This window comes from Lissotriton vulgaris, chromosome 6, assembly GCF_964263255.1.
Source record: "Lissotriton vulgaris chromosome 6, aLisVul1.2, whole genome shotgun sequence".
Lineage (NCBI taxonomy): Eukaryota > Metazoa > Chordata > Amphibia > Caudata > Salamandridae > Lissotriton > Lissotriton vulgaris.
The window spans coordinates 1,580,347,257-1,580,368,649 of record NC_141694.1 but is presented as its reverse complement, the minus strand read 5'-3'; the positions used below and the strand labels follow the sequence as shown (position 1 = coordinate 1,580,368,649).

The window sequence follows — 21,393 nt, the reverse complement described above, 5'->3', positions numbered from 1 at the left end:
AGGTAATCTTAGCCATGTCAGTGGATTGGTTTAGCCTGGGCTAACCCCCAAGGAGAGAATACTACTTTCTGGGACAAGAATATGCCACAATTTAAAGAAAGTGGTCAGGCACCTGGGTAGCATTCTGTATCCAATTTGTCAGTGGTACCCCCTTGCTTGATTCTCAGGAACACAGAATAAATTTGGAAGAGTTGCCAAGTAACTCAAAACTGCAGCCTGAAATTACAAGGAGTTGAAGGACTTTACTGCTGGAACCTTGGCCTGCACCCCAAAGGAATGTCCTCTGCTGCACACTGGGAACTAGAGCCCTAAGGACTTCGCCTTGCTTCAAGAAAGACTAAGGAGTGGACTCCTTGCATGATACAGACTAACAAAGGCCACCTGCATCATCTCTACCAACAAGTCCTCATCCTGGAGTGCGTCCATTGGACGTTAAGGATTTGGCCAGGTGCATTTTTGGGAACTATAGTCGCAATATCCCAAGGACCATCTCAGAGATTCTAGACCCATGGATTGGTGTTGTGGACACTGTGAACCCTCAAGGAGACATTCTGGGAGAAAATCCTGACATTTGGAGAACTTTGGTGAACTTATTGGAAAAAGCTCCATAAGGTGACCGACTCGTCTTTAAACGTCAAGCCGGCTACCTTCAAGTGCAACCTGGCCTGGTTTTCTGGTTCATTCCACTGAAAGCTCCAGACTTCCAGATTTGACCTGGGCCTCACAGAAAACCAAGCTGGCAATGTCAATGCGAATATGGCCTGAAGAGGAGCCTTGCTCGATATTGAGAGAAAAAGCTCCAGAAAAATGACTAACTGTAAAGGTAAAATTTTGACCGAGGCTTCCCGCTTAGTGTGCTCAGCCAGGGCTTCTGTGTGGTTGGCCTCAAACTCTGACTTTGTCTGGGTCAACCGCTACCAGATGTCTCTATTTGGCGCTATTATTTTTTACGTACTAGAAAGTGTTTATTCTTTAAAAATTCATATCTCTGCTTCCCTATATAGGATTTTTATTGATTTGTCGTCTATCTGTTCAAAGAAATATAATCTCCTTTAATAAATTAGAGTTGGATTTTTATTGCGTGTGTGTCTTAATTATTTAATGTATTGGTGTTTTTAAATGCTTTACACAGCTGTCGCATAAGTTATGCTTACTTGCTTATTGCCAGCTGGCAAGGGTTGAGCAAGGAAAAAATTTATTGAGATCTTGACAGACCTTTCTATTGTGTTTGTGGCCTTATTACTAGTGGTAAGTCACTATTTTTCACTGCTAAGAATCACTGTACAAGAATGAGTTATCACATTATGTTTTCTTTGAGGCCCGGGTTACACATTGTTGATTGAGGAGCCATCTTTTGCTTTACAATTCTGTATGCAGTCCTTTTTTGATCTCCTGTCCCTTATTGCTGGTTCTGTACTTATTCAGTATATTACAACAGAAAATAGTAGTGGGTCTATTGAACAGTTGGCTCTAGTATGTGTCTGCAAAGGTAGGCTTGAACTAAGTCAAAAAGTTGAGCATCTTTCCTGTGTGGAAAAATACCCATCAGTTGTCGATCCTGGGCGCCCTGTTCATCATTTGGGTTTCCTTCACACCGGGAAGGTAGGATGTGCGGGGCTCCATGTACCTGAGCTGTGGCCAGGTGGGGTGGAGTGTTTCTCTCCTACAACTTTGGTAGCAGAAAGATGCACTATTGAAATACCCAGGTGTTAGTTTCCTCATCTGTTTACCTTTTAATGATCAGTCGCGAATAAGGTCCTGAAGAAAGCAGCAGGATACCTGAGAGGATCCATAATTGAGCCTGCAGAAACATGTTGACCACATATAAAGTGTAGTGGCTATTTGTTAAAACCACTAGCATCGCACGCTTTTTTACACTAGGAATAGAAAGGTGTTTATTAAAGTCTGTTTGCCTTTCTATTACCTAATTTTATCTGTTCACAATCACAGTTCACACCCTTTCACTCCACACATGCACTGCCCCTGAGTTGTCCATCCTTACCCTGATATATGAGAACAAGAAAAAGGTTTCCATTTCCATCATTACTATGGGCCTAAAACCTACCTTCCCGGTGTGAAGGAAACCCAAATGATGAACAGGGCGCCCAGGATCGACAACTGATGGGTATTTTTCCACACAGGAAAGATGCTCAACGTTTTGACTTAGTTCAAGCCTACCTTTGCAGACACATACTAGAGCCAACTGTTCAATAGACCCCCTACTATTTTCTGTTGTAATAAGTTTGTATTAAGGGGTTATAGTAGTGTGGGGTCTTTAAACATCCCCTTGGGCCCTCCCCTCTCTCTCTTGTGTGTAATCTTATTCAGTATATGCCAGTATTAGGTTATTTACAAATAAAGAGGTCCGGGCATTCAATAGTGAGTGATTGAAAAAGAGGTCCCAGATGTAGAGCGTTCATGTTATATATTCGTCAAGGCATTTGAATGTCATACATGATTTTGCAATCAAATTTCTCTTTGCGAGGGTTGTAGTAAACATAGATAGTATATTTGCAATATATGCCACTAGATCTGTAATATGAGCTTCAGAGTATCTACATAATTCTCTTAAAAGTTGTTATCTTCACCGTGAGTAGATACTTTGCCTTAATGTGCTAGCTTCCTAACAAATTTGTCAATTTTCATTTAATTGTTATCTGGGCTTCTAAGCATATTTCAAATCCTTTTTCACCTCTTTAATTAACAGAGTCATATATTGTTTTTCTTGATTTCGGTTCTTTGTCTTATTTCAGTTTATTCTCTTTCTCTTTTCTCTTCAGTGTCTTCGTTCAACGCAGTCTCTTTCTAGTCATATGCATCTTTCTCTATGCCACTCACTCTGTCTCAAATTGCTCACTTTGCATTTGTTCAACGTCTCTACATCTGTATTCCTCTCTGCCTTATCTCTCACCTTCTCAGTGTCTACCACTTTCCCCATCCCTCTTGCCTTTTCAATTTACCATTATGTACTACTCCTCAAAATATCGCTCCTGCTCAGTCCCTCCACCTCTCTCTCACTCTTTCTTGGCTTTTACTTTCTATCTCACTCACCTTTTATTTTTATGTTTCTCTCTCAATGACTACCCCTCTTAATGGGTTTCTCTTTTGATCAGTTTCTCTTTCTTTCTCAATATGTATATCTGTATTTTCTTCTCTTCAGCAACAATCTTATAACATGGATATGTTTCACCAGGGACAACAGATATCCAGATGTATATTTGTAACATTTGAATGCCGCAGACATTACAATTAAAGTGTGTTCATATCAATCGCGCCAGAAAAAGTAAAAGAATATATCTGCACAAAGCAAATCCACCTAAAACCTTCTTGTTTGAGAAACAGCTTTCGAATTGAAAAGTACAAGCAAATCTCTGGCATACGAAGTGCAAAATATATTTAATCATAGGCTATAAGATTGGCCAATTTTCAAAGACAAGGCTGTAATTTGTGTGTGAGAAATTTGTGATGTGAAAATGTGCTCTGCATGGCAAACACATGTAAGCGCTGAAAATTCAATTTCTTATCGGAATGATTGCTGCACTGAAGAGTCTGCAAATATTTTTTGCGATCTTGTATAATTTTTTGTGGAGCTTCATGCACGCCAAATTACTGAAGTTATTCAAAGGGCTTATATTTTATGCATTCAATCAGAATGAGGATGCACAATGATGAATAAAACCATAATAAAAACAGATTAGTGAGGTAACGGCCAAAAGCATAATTGGAGAAGGCCTTTTGTCATAAAAGGAAAACCACGCACTAAAGGAGAAGAAATTATAGTTCACCATGAGGTGAACTAGTCAAAATTTAGTGGAGGGCTTTTTCCAACTGGAGGACAGTGAAGAAAGAAATCCTACCACTCTGATGAATATCATCATAATTACAGATGTTAAGACATCAGTCCATACTGAGGTGAAAGGGATCTGTGGATAGAATTCCACTGACAAACATAAATTTCACTCAAGCGCATTTTCATAAGAAGTTAATTGAAATGCATTTTAGAACATCCATTGGTCCTATTGCTCAGTACTACGATCCTTATGGTAGAGACAGTCTTGGTCACACCTGATACCCAGGCAATATAGGGAAAATATGCGTCAATTACATTGGGACGACTTAAAAAAATAGATCAACATGTTGAGCATGATGGCTGTGAAATCGAGCAAATCCCATTTAATGATGCTTCTCATTCTACATTAAAAGCATACAAACATCTGGGAAAGTGTTCTTGTGTGTCTAAGTTCTTTGGCGGATCTTCTGACATCCACAAATGATGCTGCAGCTATCTGTACCTTTAACATGAAAATATTGTACATTTGTATATTTAACAATTATACATTTTCTGGCTGATTCGCAAAGAATATATTTAACTTTTTTTTAAACTTTAAGGAGTTTCACAAACCTTTTTGAGGAATGCACATGAAAATGTATACAAATTAAAGATTTCCAATTACAAGTCTACTGCCAGATTTGTACAGGAAAAGGTATGCATTAGTATATTATTGAATTTTCTTTACTGTCCTAATTGCATTTAATTTCGAAGTCTAGAATCCTGTTTGCTGATTCCTCAATCAAATATACGGGCTTTCCATACCCACTCCATTTCTACAAACACATTTACCCCAACCTTTTTAAAAGCAGATTTATATTCTTTTGAAAGGTGAAATAGGACAAGTGTTAGTAAATACCGACAGCGTTACAAACACCTCCCAGAAGGTCCCTCCCATGTTATATGTAAGTTACACAAAAGGTGGATGCGAAGATTGATATCCCTGTGTATCAACCAGTTGCCCCGATTTCAAAGAGATTGCTGTTACTTTTTCATCGTAGGCCTTACAGGGTGAAAACTTTGTTATCACTCACAAGCATGACTTCTGTGTTTAGCTTGCTGTTCATAGTTCTCGGTAGACGTCTGCCTAGAGGTGCATACCAACTACTGTTCAGGTGTTCAGAAAAGAGAAGATTGAATTCTTACCCTACAATCCAGGATCTTATAAAGATTTTAGACCTTCTTAATTTCTATAGGCTTTTGGAAAATGAGACTTCACATAAAAATAACACTCGGTACTTTGCATTTGAGATGGTACTTTTTCAACCAAGCATCTAGTGCCAAGAGATAAATTAATTTGTGAATGCTGCACTATACAAATATCCATTAACATAAAATAATAAGATTAACTTTTTAGGAAGTCGGTTGCATTGACTGTAGCCCTGCACCCTAATGCAGAACCTCAACCTAGTCTCCCAAATACAATGCATGAAGGATTTATGCAGGCTACCTGAACAATTGTTTTGCTGCTTCGTTTGTTTCTGCCCTTTTAATATGGGATAGCATTCAGTTATATTTTTACAAATCTTTATTTTATAAACCTTCAAAAGCTTTTTCCGTGCTCTGTAGAAACACAGATATAGTTTCAGTTACAGTTGTTCTTTTTTAATTCAAGGGCCAGAATCCTTTGATCATGAAACCACTTACTAGCTTGTAATAGAGCCACTAGCATTGAGCCAATCATTAAATGTAGACAGGATCGGAATGAGAAGTCGGGCATTCGGCAAAGGGCGGCGCCTCAGGGTCACCTGTGGGCCGTTTATTTGGGCCTCTGTAAAGCGGCCCAGAGACATAATGTCTTCCCTAGTCCCCGCCAGGCTACTTTAATGTGGCACCAGCATCACAGGGCAATGCCCTGAGATGCTGTAAACGGAGGCTGGGGTTCAGGTGTTGCTTTGGTTTTCGGGGCATTCTCACCCACCCCCCTGCCTTGTGTGGCCTGCCCGGCCAACAAGCAATGTTAACCCCCACTGGGCCATAGTATTTAGGCCATGATGGGTGTGGGGAGGGTGGTAGTACGCAGGGGCCTCGCTGGAGAGGCAGCTGATTTTGCACCATTAGGCTATTCTCACATAAGTCCCCCTCGAGCAGCAGTGTACCCTTATGTATCAGTCAGTGCTTAATGTGAGTCAGTGGTTTCTGGTGCTGGGCACCGGCTTCCAATTGTCAACACCTGCGCTTGTTATAGTTTGCCACAAGGTGGCAATGTCTGTCTAATTTAAAGATGACCATAACAGTTAATTATTAATTCAAAATTACTGCTTGTGACGGAATGGATCAGTCACGACCACACCCATTTCAATGAGGGACAGCACAGGAGGGGATTTCCATTAGCAGCGAAGGTGTTAAAACCTTTAGCCCCTCCCACCCCCTCCGCCCCCCCCAAAAAAATTGTACTGCTTGTATCTCAATCATTGGGGAACATCTGCGCCGCAGGGTGCAGAGGCCTATATTGCGGCAGTGACTACTTATTCTGCAATATGAGGCGAATCTTAGGAACAAGTTAATTTGCAATACAATCAGAGTTATTTAACATCTTTGTTGTATTTATATGTGGCTTGTGCCTACAGGACAGGCACACTGATACCTGTGGCTGTCTTGTAGTCATTTATGGTCTGCTCTCCTTGTTCCGACCAGAGTCAGGTAAAACAGATTGTTGGGTATCTGCTTTTCCTCGAATAATGTTAGCCAACAGTGAAGCATTTTGGGATTGGCTTTTTATATCTTGATCTCAGACAAATGAAGCTGTGAAGTGTTGGCTTCACTGTTGTCAGCATATTGTTTAAAGATGTATATATTTAATGCCCCTAAAAGCCAAACTGTACTTTCAGGTTTCAAGCCTGCGGTTGAGTTCCTATTTGTGGGCAAGCATGTTGCAATTAAATGAAAATACATATGCATGCCTAATGGCGAGCCAAAGGATTCAGCATGTAAGAGAGTATCTATATTATATGAGTAAGCATGCATCCTGCATTTGCATACACTTCCTATACTCAGATTTTATTTTATTTCTTAATTTGTGCAGGCCAGTAGCAATAGTTACTCAGCAAGGACAGTTAGATTAATCTAAATTCTCATAAGAAATGTCATCATAACTTTCTCAGTACTTTTTAAATTATACCTGTCAGGGACTGACCAAGAACCCAAAGCAACCCTGGATTATTTTACCTGACAAACCTACATATGGTGCATAGCACTGCAAAGGGGTTTTGGAAGGTTCTCCTCCCCAAGAACATTTGAGAAAATATAGTGCATTTTACAACATATTTGTAATCATATACTCAATTGTATTAGTTTGAAAGCATAGTAAATGATAATCTCACAATGCACCAGGAAGGGTAATCTTTGGAGCTCTTTAATTATTTCCTCACTACCTCCCTCCAACACTGCTGATTTGCATATAGCTGTGTCTGAACTTGGGTGGCAAAGTGGGCTGAAGAATGATGATGGATTCAATCCGGATCTGTGACTGGGGTGAGTGTTTGAAAATTTTCAGCACTCCATCCAACATCTCCTTGTGTTTGCTTTGTTCGCCCTAATTTGGCAGGGTTTGCCCAGACGTTGGGCCCTTGCTCACTTTGCCACTGGATTCAAGCTAGCCTGACTGAAGAGGGCTGTTAGCCCGAAAACCAGTCCCGGGATGCATGGCTTTTTGGCAGTTCGGGCTGGACTGTTCCCATGAGGCACAGGGTCAAGACTGATTTGCATATAGCTGTGTCTGAACTGGGATGGCAAAGTGGGCTAAAGAATGATGATGGATTCAACTCGGATCTGTAACTGGGGGTCAGTGTTTGAAAAGTTTCAGCAGTCCGTCCATCATCTCCTTGTGTTTGCTTTGCACAAAATAGCACCTGCATTGACAAACATTGATATTTTGCTTGGTGTCCCATGTGAAAAAGATCCAATGAAACATAAGTGGCAAAATGTAATATACAGCAGGGTTTCTTAGTATATAAAAGGACACGTTTTTGAAAATGAACAACGTCCTAATCTAAACTTGCTAATTTAGAAAGGCCGGATATTGTTTGTTATGGTGAGAGTCAACAACGTTTTGACCCTGTAAACAATATGGAGATTCATCTGGACCTTAACATTGGGGACACCGGAAATGAAACAATGAAATACTGACGTGATTGTTATGTAGTAAAGAAGTTGTGGGCGGAATTGATAGATCACAACGATCGTATTGTAGAGTCGGTGAAGTGCAAAAAGGACATTTTTTTGTTTTTACTCATACAGGGCCCAGTTGGGCACTTTGAGAGAGGTGGAGAAAAATCCATGGGTTAGTATTGAAACAGGCAGATTAGAAAACAATTCTCAGAAAATTCCCAGGGGACTTAACCTAATGACGGGGAGAGAAGAGAAGTGAACCCCAATCTGGCAGTGAGCAGTATGCGGCAGCTTGTCAGAATGAGCCATGTTAAGGAAAAGAGGATTCTGTTGAAAAGGAAGACACACAGACCCATAGTGGATGAATCAGCATGGGCCGCTGAGAATGAAGGCAAACCAGACATAAGGATCATCGAAAAATTTGTGAGAAAGACAAGACCCTGGATATCGTGGGGGTGGCAGCCGTACTTACCCATCTCATCTCTCCATAGCCCTTCTCTCACATGTATTTGATTTGTTTTATCGCGCCTCTCATATCAGTGTAGGGTATCAGAGCATTTTACATCACACACACATATAGAGACAATGAATTATATGTGTATGAATCAGTGTATAGAAAATGTTACATAATACAAAGGGGACTACAATTTGTATAATGCATCCATACTGGTAGGAATTTTTTAAGAGTCCTTGGTCTGGGAAAGCATAAACTCAGAATTCAGAACATAATACAGTAGTTTACTAATACAAATTTATTTCTACCCAAACAAACAAATTTTACCAAAATTAGGATAATGAAAGACTGGGTAAAATCATAACTTTACAACCTAGATTATCATTGTAACATGCACAGTCACAAAAGGATCTCCGTGACGAAAGCAGTATCCCACTGATCTATGCAGATAAAATACTGTTCTGTAATCTGTTGGTACACACTCTTTGTACCAGGCATATTAACCCTCTTTGCTACCCTAGATGAGTCAAAACAGCTGTTAGACATAACTCCGATCTCTCTCCAGCAGGTACATTATTTGGCACTTTCATTGTTGCCTGAAAACTGTTTGATATACAAGGAACTCTCCAGTGCTTTTAAAACTTCTGCGCTGCTCCAAAAGCGGACCCCTGTAACAAAAGCCCCCCCACCCTTCCAGGCTCACAGTGAAACATCCTATACCCAGTACGGCTTGTCCAGCCTTGAGGCCCATTAAAAATGTGTTATTTCCCTGTCCTGTGGTAATTCTGTGGATGTAAGTGAAAAACATGTGTCTACTGTTTTTTCTGCAACGATTCATGATGTATACAATGGGCCACATGCAATGACTTTCTACCTAGATGGTGATAGCTAGGGTGCAATCTATTCTGTTCTGATGCACTTTCATTTGATCTAATTTCTTAGTGACAGACAATGACTGCGTCAAAATACCACGTGAGTAAAGAAAGCGATGTCATTTTTGCTTTCTAATTGTTCATATACTTATTTTTTTCTTTTTCTTTCCACCATTAGCTGTGTATGTGCGAAATACCTTAAGAGATTAGCATTTTGTTTCGATTTACGTAAAACAATCCTTCCCATTCTCCCCCACTTATTTTTAAATTTGAACAATGCTTCCACCATTTGTTTCATGGTTTATCTGTAACATGTATTTGTTGTGATCCAGATTTAGGCGAAAGTAATTTAAAACAAAAATGATTTATACATATTTTGCAAAAATGCAAACTTCATTCTTAAGATCTCGAATGTGTGATTTGTTCTGTATAACCACTTCCACTACAAACAAAATAATTGCCATAGAAATATATTTCTGAAATGGAATAGAGCGCACAACCATGCAGATAGCTATGTGTTTAGCATAGGCAGAATACTGTGAGGGAACAAATAGACTTGCTTCTTTGGACAATTAAACCCCTTGTTGCTAAATCGTTTCCAGACATTACGCACATATATTATTGCTGACTACATTATGTCTCTAAATAGAAAATGTGTATTTTCAGTCATAATTCTTCAAAACAACTGCATTTGAATACCTTAATTTATTCGATTTCCCATTTACCTAATCTGTTTTCCCAAAAGACACCATGAGTTAAGAATTAAATTGCTGTTCTCCGTGAGAAGAATTGCTGCATTATGCGGAATATGTAATTCAAGCCTTTTATTGGAATGAGTGTTACAATAGAAAAAGTGCAAAAAAAATAAAAGAATCATAAATAACAAAAATTATCTGCATAATGTTGAGAACAGGAACTTACTTTTTAGATGCACTAATTTAGCCCAGAAGCACATTGATTAATTTAGTATGCGACGAGAATTCGGTCAGTAGGTGCGGGTGATTAATACAACCAGCCATCACAGTGTATTTGAATATTCAATCTAGGACTATCACCAATATGTGAATAGACCATACATACAACATTTAGAAACATTATATGAGATATGTTTTATGGTACCACCACAAATCTTACTGATGATGTTCTTTGTTTAGAGACATTCAATGAGTGGTCATGTTTCTTCTTTCCATACCCTATGTGTTTGGGTGGGAAGCACCCGACCCACATCAATGGACACATACTCGACCCAGTCTTCACAGCCAGAAACATGATGAACTGCTACATGAACATGCCCCACTTCACCAAACTAAAGGCAGCCCTCAACATCAGCTGCAACTGGAAGAACATAATAGAAGCAGACTGGACCCACACCCTCAGATCCAACCAGACCATCCTCACAGGTTACTCTGGCATAGAACTCTTCAACATTATAAGAGAATTAAAAAAAACAGCAACAGCCACCAAACCATCACCTCCTCACAGGACCTCTGTGATGACCTTTCTGACTTTTTTAGCAACAAAATATTCTTGATCTACACTAACTTCACACCCCCAAGCTGCCGCAGAAGACATCATACAGCAACCTCCCGCCATCCCCAGGAGTTCCCACCATCAAACTTACTGGAGTACTCTCACCAATGAAGACACTACCCGAATAATGCAGACCATCCATCGAGGGTTCCCCACAGACCCCAGCCCTCATCACATATACAACCTTGGAAGAACAGTGATCAGCATCAAATTCAACACCATCATCAACTCCTCCACCCTCAGAGGAACCATCCTGGACATCTGGAAATATGCAGAATTCACAGCTATCATGAAGGAACCCTCAGCTAACCCAAAATGAGTCAGCAACCACAGACTCATCTTCCTTCTTCCGTTCCCATCCAAAGTCCTGGGGAAGGAGATAAACAGGCACCTCTCTGTCCATCTGGAACAGCACCACCTTCTGGACCCATCCAGTCATGGTTCTGAAGCAACCACAGCATGGAAACTGTCCTCCGGGCAGCAACAGGTGATATCTGGTCTATCATGGCCAGAGGAGAAACCACCACTCTTTTCTTGCATCGTCCTCTCTGAGGATTTCAGCATCATCTCCCATGGCACCTTCATTGTCTCTTTCACTGATGACACTGAGCTGATCCTCTCCCTCACCAGCATAAAGAAATCCACCATGACTAATTTCACCTCCTGCATGTCCAACGTGGCCAACTGTATGTGAGAGAACTGCATTACCCTGAACAGAGAAATCCAGATTTTCCGAAACAAGTGCTTTCCTTGGGACTCCTCCTGGTGACCACTCAAATTAGGTAATACACAATATATTCCCCCAAAGTCTAATGAAGAAGAACAAAGAATACCAAAACTAACAAGACTCTATAAAATACACAAAATTTGTATGGATTCCCATCACTCACCATTCCAGGTGACATGCTTCATCATCTGGGTCTCCTTTGACAGGGCTAACACTCCACCCTAATGATGGAGGAGCCCAATGATGTTTTCAAAGTTGTGAGTACAGATGTGAGCAGGTTTAATTTGGCGAGTGTATGGGAGAAAAGTGCAGTGCAAAAGACTACATGCTTTTTGGCATGTACCCGCCCATTTCTGCATCACTTATTGAGCGTTACTGAGTTGCCACACATAATGCTCTTTAGTTGTCTGTAGGTACGAGTTAAGGAGTTAGAATGTCTATTATTTGCCACTTGGCGAATGCATATGCTAGTTTTCGCACTTCACCACCCTGCTCGGGCCAAGGGAATATGACTAACACACTTATTTGAACCATGTCATATCTCATTGACCATTGGATTGCGAGTTCGCGACTAACATGTCTTAAAAATTACCAATTATTATTTTAGCAGGCACTGTATAACAATTCCTTACAGATTTGGGTCATGACTGTTTATTGTATTACTTTTACTTTAAGCATGTTTTGAAGCTTAAGGATGCACTTACCTGTGCATTCGGTGATAATGTTTATACCAGGAAGTGTGCTCACTGTATAATACTACCTAGTCCAAAATGTCCGACAGATTTCCTGGGCCATCGACTCAACTGTAACCAGAGTCCTATGTTTTATTCCAATGTTTATTTATGCACATAACTTTAGTAACTCGGTCTGTGATCAAGCCATTAGTTTGGCAAAACGCGTAACGTTTTGAGAAATAAAATTGTCTGCTCCAAGTTCATGGACTTTTGAGTGTGCATGTTTGCTTTGGATTGTTTAAAGAATTATGAAGCCCAGGGGTGGTTCCACCGGCATCACGAACCACCTGGCAGCAGGCTCGATCCTGGAAGGGACCTCGTGTTGGAATTTCTATATTATAATGTGGGATTTTAATTATATGATCAATTCATTAAATTACATTTGAAATGGATTTAATTTTTTCAAATAATTGTTTAAATGATATAATTACTTTTCAAATGTATAAATATAATTTTTAGATTAATCATTTTATATTTTTGGTCAATTAATAGAGTTATTAAAATGTGTCATGCTTTTTAAAGTGAACTAATTTTTTTACAGTTGCACATCCAACGCTTTTCTTACTGTTGCACAGACTGTAGAGAGAATAGTAATTTTTACCCCTTTGGAGTCCAATGCTTTACCTACTGTTCAACAGGCTGGAGGGGAAATAGTATGTCTAATTTTTTACAGAGTTTACTATATTTATATTAATATTTAAATATATGAAATATCATTATATGTTTATTTTTCACATTTTATATTATCTGTAGATATATATATATATACATATATATATATATATATATATATTTATACAAACACACATATATATAGATATGTGTATACATTTATATTTGTTTAATTCATATTTTAGTTATTATACATTTTTATGTTTTTATTAACAGTTTTAGTTCTCTTGTTTGAGCAGAACATAGATTGACTTTGATACCATGGCAAATGGCAATCCATAAAGTCATTTAACTGAGAGCTGATATCTTTCCTAAGAAAGTGATATGGAGTTGTAGGAAAATCAAACTTTTCTGAGTGGTTGCCCCAAATTGGTGGCTTTTTGCTTGACCTTATTATTACTGGACTTAGATCTCTTTCCACTGTTACCCCTTCAAAAAAAGAAGTAAAGTGCTTGTGCTCCCCTTTTGAACATGGTTGAATTGTCTCACCACTTATTATGTATCTTGCCTAGAGGATGAAATATAAAGGACAGGAAATGCATCCAGGGCCTGAAAGTAAAATGCCTCTTGTCTACTGCTGCACCTATGTAATAATAGTGAGAAATTGAAAACATGGCTTCAGGCCTGCACTGAACAGCAGCAGCATAAACCCTGGTGTGCAGACCTCTCAGCATCACCCTTCTGACAACTAGATTTCAAATATGAAATAAGTCACTCCTAAGCCTACCCATATACGAGGGCATTTGACTTTTAAAAGTGGAACATGTCCAAAATTAAAGTTGGCATGTGTGAGAAGGGGACTCTTTTTGAGTTATTTCCTGTAAGGACATGGTCTAGAGTGTCCAAAAACACACTGTTCACCTGCAAAGGTAAATGCTGAGTATGGATTAAAGCACTACTGTGCCATCCACTAGTTCGAGCAGGCAAACCTGACTCCAAGCCTACCAATGTAGCCTGGCAGCTGCAGTTCAAATCCTGCCATCAATTTGTCAAAATGAACCCTTTTTAACAGGAGAAAAACGAACTTTAAAAAACCTATAAATCACCCCAATGTACGCCTTTAGGCCACAAAGCTGTATGCAAGATATTTAAAAGGAGGACATGTAGAAACTTAACTTGCCATTACTGTGACTAGCACCCAATAGCTGTTGTCACTGTAAGAAGGCTTTCTGTCCCTGAGAAGCAATATTAAATATTAATACTGACATCACTAGATTTGAAACAGCTAGAAATATGATTAAACTAATATTTTTAATACTTCTTAAAAGACCAACTCAATGATTGTTGGATTTTAATAAATATTAAGGAAAAGTAACTTTTAGAAAGTTACCTTTCCCTTGTAGACACTCCTGGATGCTATGTTGCATTAAATATGCAGCATTAGCTGGGTGAAAAATTAGCCTTGAAGAGGTGTAAAAACAGCTCCTAGATCAAAAACAAAAGGCTCAATTGTGAGGATGTGTTTGTTATTCTGTCAGGAAGATCAATTGGTGTGGGTTTGGGAGCCTAATTTATTTCAAAGGCGCCTTCCCTGTCACAAGCAAATGCTAGGTTACTCTTTAAAAGGTGCCAGCTTTGTTCTCCCATTCAGACAGGTGACATACCCAGTGGGAAGAAAGCTGCACTCCGAACTTGGGTGAAGTGCCTGTGGAGGAAGTCCCAGCTCATTACTCTGCCCATACCTCCCAGTGGGTACACCCACCCTGAACGAAGGAGAAAAGGCTCCCCATCTTGAAGATTGGGAGTGAGGAACACTGTGGGACTGCTTGCAATAGGACAAACGTGGACTGCTGCAAGAGTTGATAGAGCTTATCATTGGAACCCTTTCGCCATTGCTGAGGGAGGGTCAAGGAGTGAACACAACTTACTAGTTTGTTCGAGGCATAGGTAAGGCATTTCGAGACACATTCTTCAGAAAAACTTTCTGGAACTGTAGAAAAACAGAAAAGGACTGTACCTGCTGTATTTGACTTGGGAACATGATTGGGCTACATTTTAATCATATTGGAGTAACTGACATAATTTTGCATAATAAAATGTACACGAAATTGCTAAATGCATGACATTACAGCACATCACTTATTTTCAGGGAGAAATTATAACATGAGATGCACCTTTCAGGCAATTTTTGCATGTAAGTGGCTTTTTCAGGGACATTATTTTACCCAAATAGACTGTTTGGGTAATTTTTGAGCACTTATCTATAAATATGAATGTGAATGGCAGTTTTTTTAACATGATTTATAAACAAACATTTGAGATATATTTTTTTACCCAAGCAGGCCTATCAACTTTGAAATCAACTCAAAAGCACATGTTTGAGTAAACCTTTTACCCATATGGACAGTTCATGTATTTTTTTTGTGTGTGATGCATTTCATGTAATTTCCTCTAATTTTGTGGTTATTTTGAATAATTATGCCACTCAAAATAACGTGAGTTACACCTACACCTATCTGAGCGTAACCTTCGAATACTGGACATGCCCAACCCTTGTGCCTAGGATAAAGTAGTGGACTCCTAGGGTCTATTGACTGACCTCCTTTGTGGCTACTTGTCTGCCATAAGCTGCAGAAGGTCTTTTTCGGAAGATCCTAGCTGACCAGATCGAATTGGACCATCCTAGACCCTACTGGTGGCCTCTGCTGGAGTGAGTCTTTACCATAAAATTATTTTCCTGAGGTCATTTCCCTCTTGGCTGTATCAGAGTGTAGTCCTCCAAACATCCCTGAAAAACCTGTGTTTTAGAAATTTTTTGGCCTAAAGACCTCCGGATGACTTAGACAAACCAATCAAGCTTATCATATTGATGTGCATTACCGCTGTGGTGAAGAAACCGTTTCCCCACTGGAAGTTTCTCAGCAGCAGAGAAGGTATCTAGCCTTGTGGAGGCCTCTTCAGATACAGCTCGCAGGGTTGATGCTTCTAGATGATTTTGAGCTTTGAAATTTACACTGGCTCTCCAGCAGGTATCAATCACGTGCTTGATCTTAACAAGGCATGAAAAATGCTCCAAGAGCAGAGACAATGGCCTGGCTGTTGGGAGGGCGGTTTCTTCCCCTTGCAAGAAGACTAGTTGGGTTCAACCCACGTACCTACATAACTTCAAATATGCTTGCACTGCCACAAGTAAAGGTCAGGTGAAATGTGGACAGGCCGAGTGTTTGTGTTCCGAGACAGGCTGGCATCAAACCCAGAGGGAGAAAAGCTACCCCCAGAATGGTTATGAGCAACCACAGAGGAAGGGACTGCTGATTACCCTATCCACACCCCTGGGTGGACACACAGGCTCTGCACATGGGGAGAAAGGTTTCTCCATATTATATTTGTATAATAAGGTGCACTATGAGATTTGTGTAGTAGGATAGATAGAAACTGCTGTAAAAGTGGGTAGGGTTGCCACCGGGAAAGATTTATGCCACTGGACAAGAAGAAGCCATGAGTCACCGTAACTCACTAGCTGGTGCCAGGCACAAATGTGGCACACCAAGGTTTCCTCCTCAGAACCCTTTATGGACATATAGACAATAGGAACCCTTGCTGGACATGCAGAAGATCAGTCAATTTGAGGAGCTGTGGTCTGTGAATGTGGAGGAAACCAATTTGTTGATTAGTATCTGTATTAGTAGTACTAATTGTGGTGTCAAAGTAATATCATTACCGAATCACAGCATTGATATAAATAATATTGGTAATAATATTATTTTTATTAATAATAATAAGAATAAGAATAATACAAATAACTGTAATACAAATAATAATAATATCAGATTATTTAATATTATTAATAACATTAATCTTCATATTAGGACTTCTAACACTAACCTTTTGCAACTGCTAATACTAGCGCTAATACTGCTACAACTACTTAAACTAGTAGTTCCAACTATTCCAATTCTCTGCTACTAGTACTACTACACCTACTACTACTGATAAAAGTAATGCTAATAATAATAAATATTATGATTATTAGTATTATTACTGTTGTTATTGTTATTACAATGATGTTAATATAATTGATACACTACACCACAGGGCGCTTGACACATATTTCCCCTTTTCAACAATACTGATATTTTAAACCATAAAATGACATTTTGTATTCATTTTTCACTAAATATTTGTAAGTTTTTCTTAACATTGTCCTTTTCTTCTTTTCCTACACTGGTCTTCTCATTTCACTCTGCTTCTACCCTCTCTCTCTATTGCCAATGGCTACATTATGAGAGAAGAGTGACTAATGATCACCTTATAAAGGTTGTTACACAAGGCCTCAATAGCATGTACTCAAAACTGCAGGACATTCATTTGCGGTCATTAAAGTGATCTATATAAAAGTACCAGGTATCATGTAAGTGCAGCTATTTCATCAAACACAATGCTTAAATAATTTTAAGGCAAGCTAAAAGTGTAGCTAATGTGCTATCAATTTTGGCTGAAGTGACTGTACAATCTTTAGCGTCATGGTGGTTAATGTGTTTTGTTCATTCTGGTTTGCAACAGTGAAAACATTCCAACAGGCGCCAAACAACCCAATTTATGTCACAGTTCTCGTTATCAATTCATAAACAACAAATACTGCAATCACAGCAGGGACTCTAGTCTTGAGCTAATGATTGGCTCCTGGAGAGAATCATGTTGTTAGTCCATTCTTTTACCCTTCCCTGCATGCATTGTGTGAACAGACAGCTGCATCATGTCAGATACTAGTACTTTGGAACAATGAGATCTTCCATATGATTCATATAAAATTGTATGTTTTTGAAAAGCTTGCACTAACTGCAGTGCTATTCTCCTTGTGAGTAAAGGAGTTATAGTCATTGTATGTACCCTGCATCTGTTATTTTAGAATTTTGTTGTGGAAGGCTCTGTGCTGAAACCATTGTGTCTAGTTCACATGGAGGAACTTGGCATTGTAGGTTTTATTTCTATGATTTGCATTAATCAACCTAGAGTATGATTGAACATTTATTTAACAAGCGATCTTGATGCATCATCTTCATCCTCCATACTGATTTTAGCAGATTCATGATTTAGATTTTTACTTTTCTCTAGCTGAAAAATGTTTTTCCTGTGAATATAACGTTTTTCCATACCCTCTGTTACCTTAGAAACACCTTACCTCTACACTTAAACTGCCGCCCAAATTGCCACTCCAGGACTCTCCATTGCCTCTGATTTCCCAACCAGATGCCTACTTTTATAATGGTAGCACGTTTTCCCCTGCGATTAGTGGAATTTTGATTTACAACTATTGGTACATCTTTATTCTGTTAACCAGGTTTTGGGATTGCAAACGCAACTTGAACACCACCAAGTGCATACAGTGTTTTGTAGATTTTGCTAATTGTTTTGATCTGAGGAAATGGACATTTAAAGATATATATTTCAACCCAATTGTGTAGACACTGTTGTTAATAATTCCATGCTTGTTTTTTGTTTGTTCATACACAAATCTGTCTCTGGATACCTGAGACATTGAATACATTGGTATAACTAAAAATGCTACTGTGAATTGAAGTGCAAGGCCTAAACTATGAAAAATAAATGTTTGTGAGACCCTGATACACTTCATTAAAAACAGAAAGCTTTGTGTTACATCTGGGAATATCATGAATATTTTAAACTAGTTCTTTTTGATGATCATGTGTAGGGAGATATCCATTAAATATAGATATGTTAATGTTTAACAGGAAATCCACTTTACAAGGCATAGTACACCATTCCTGCTACTCTGATATTTTTTTGAATATGAAGTGCCAAACATACAGCTTGTTTTTGTGAGCTCAGACATAAAGGGAAGGAAAAAATGATACTTGTTCATTTCTGTGTCAAAATGAGTAATAACAATTCCTGGTTAACATGTAGCTCTGAAAAAGAACATTTGTCTCACCTATACATGTTGTGCTATACCAATCCACTGCACATTATACAGAGCCCAATCCAGACTAAACCTTGATCATGAATTAATCAGTGAACTACACAGTTGTAAATCTCAGTATTCTGCAAGGATGTGGAGATTTACCATCCGCTGTGGTAATACGTTCTACATATGTCTAATAATTTCTATAAAATACTTTCATTCTTTTCTTTGACTTGGGTCACTTAATGATAGTCTGTAAGACAGCTTAATAAGCATGTGCCCATCACAGATCAATGAGTGTAACCTGTTTTTTAAGGTTTGAAACTCTATAGCACTGACATTCTGCCAGCTCATACTGGGTTTTGTACTGTTTAGGTGTCCATGTTTAAAGGAAAAATACCAGTGTATGGCTCTGTGATATTGATTGCTAAACAGTAAAAAGTCTTTGCTGTGTACATCTGTGCTGACTATGAAGAAGAACATTAAAATATTCAGGTGTTAATTCTGCAGCAAAGTGTGCAAATTGTGGTGGTAATTGTGTTATTCTTCATAGGAAAAACACCAGGATGAAATATCATGCATAGCAATCTCAATGTACGTATTGCATGCAAGCTTCAAAGTTTGCCACAAACTACTGTCCTTTTGTGAATATTTTTGCAGCCTGTGTATCTATAAAATTTATATATGAGCTTTGCCCCATGGTTTTAAATCTAATGAATGAATTGGATTTTGTGGCAGTCACAAATTGGCCCATACATGGCTATTGTGCTGAAAAAACAGATGGCAACAGGAATCGTTATTCTCTAAAATCTATGTGCTTTGATATATAGTAGCATAGCAAGTTGATGGGACAAGGTGGTTGGAAAAGTGATTGGCTGTAGTCAATATATAAATGTTTGGAATGCCTGTAATTGGAGATTTTATATTTGATCAAAAACATCAATGCCATAACACTGTAAATCAAGTGCTTTATATATTAGACCAGGGTTATTCAATGTCGGTCCTGAAGTGCCAGATCCAAGTCAAATGTTTAGCATGTCCACATTTTGAAAAAATGAAATTATCTTAAAGCTCTGGCATGGATCCAGTACTCCCAGACCGACATTGGAGAACCTTGTATTAGACTTTGTAGATTAAAATGGAGAACTCACAGTGAATGTTGGCTTTTGCCAGAAGTCAAGGGACGTACCTTTTTCTAAAGGATTCTAACAAAATTCAACACACAAAAAGTAAACCAAGAAAATGTGGTACAGTACTTGAAATTCTAGCAACATTTTTTTCTTTAATTTAGTGTACGAAATGGTGTGCAAAATATTATTGTGTGGCATTGTAGAAGAGAGGCTTCACAGCCCTAAGACATACTTCTGGTCTTTTCAAAGAAGGTTCATACATTTTGGATATTATGAGAAACAAAATTAAAAATGGAGATGTGTTGATTTTCTAGGGTTCAAATTTATTATTTGACTTTTACTAATTTAACCCTTATTCAGGGTTCAATGGCATTTATGGTGAATGCCACAGACATTACATTAAACTCGTATTTTTGTTTTCTTAACCTCCACAAAATATTTGACGCTGATTGTTAAGATGTCACAGACTGATCACTTAGGGCCCCATTTGGATGTCAGTCGGAAAGCCTCCAATGGCTAGTCAGAAGCTTTCCAACCAACATCCATGGTTTAAACTCCGATCGCCTTCTTTGTAATAAGGCGGTCAGAGTTTAAACCGGCCATTCAATCCAATTGGCTTAAGACAGGCTCAAGTAGCCTGTCAGTCAGTCGGAAACTGATTGTAATCCCTCATGGACAACATTTCTGCTGTTGGGATTATCATGTTGGTTTCTGACAGGTTTTCATGTCAGGTTTTCCAACATGGAAAGCCTGTCAGAAAGCGATTTGGGGAACCCTTAGCAGTGTCCCCTTCTCTCAGCAGCCTACAGTTGCGGTCCAGGGAGCACCTATGGTGCACCCCTGTAAATCCCTGCACTGTGTGGCAGGCACCTTGAGGTGCCTGCTACAAGGTGCAGGGATTCACAGTAACTCTCATTTCTCTATGGTAGCTTGTGCTGTGGCCGGCTTCTGACAGCCGCACAAGCTCCCATAAGGTAATGGAAGTTTACGACTGCACCATGTGCCATGTGTGGTTGCATTGTAATTGCGGTTTCAACCACTGACCCGAGGTCGGTCGGTTCTGAAACTGCAGAGATTTTGGATGGAGGCAACTCTGACCGACATCATAATCAGGCCCAGATTGTCAGAGATGAGTGCCAATTAGCCTTACTACCCTTGTCCTCCGGTTTTCAATTTTCAATGATTTTGAATATATTCAACAGACAATTAAAGGACATATATTGCAGAATAATGTCCTACGTTGTTGGACTTGGCCCTTTTGGGAGGTTCACCCCGAAACTTTTTGCATTTTCCTAGCCTGTTTCTGTTACCTGGTGTTGGTGATTGTAGGCCTCTGCGCACTTTTTTACTGTGGTCCAGTGTAAAGTGCGTGCGCTCTCTGTGCATGTTTGGTGAAGAGTGGCCTGCCCTCCCATAGGAATGCATGGGGATATGTGTGTCCATGGTAGTTCCTGATGTGTGGGGAGTGCAGG

The 21,393-nt window shown here is 39.1% G+C and overlaps 2 protein-coding genes across 18 annotated transcripts in view; both read right to left on the bottom strand.

The window, feature by feature from the left end:
• NRXN1 (neurexin 1) overlaps positions 1 to 21,393 on the bottom strand; it is a 1,556,457-nt gene that overhangs the window by 437,803 nt on the left and 1,097,261 nt on the right. The gene's annotated exons all lie outside the window — the stretch shown is intronic.
• LOC147709160 (uncharacterized) overlaps positions 11,231 to 21,393 on the bottom strand; it is a 30,867-nt gene continuing 20,704 nt past the window's right edge. The window contains exons 2-3 of the mRNA XM_086925169.1: positions 15,749 to 15,917; positions 11,231 to 11,604 (exon numbers count right to left, since the gene is read on the bottom strand). Coding sequence (XP_086781295.1) covers positions 11,231 to 11,604; positions 15,749 to 15,917 — 543 coding nt within the window. The remainder of the gene's footprint in view (positions 11,605 to 15,748; positions 15,918 to 21,393) is intronic.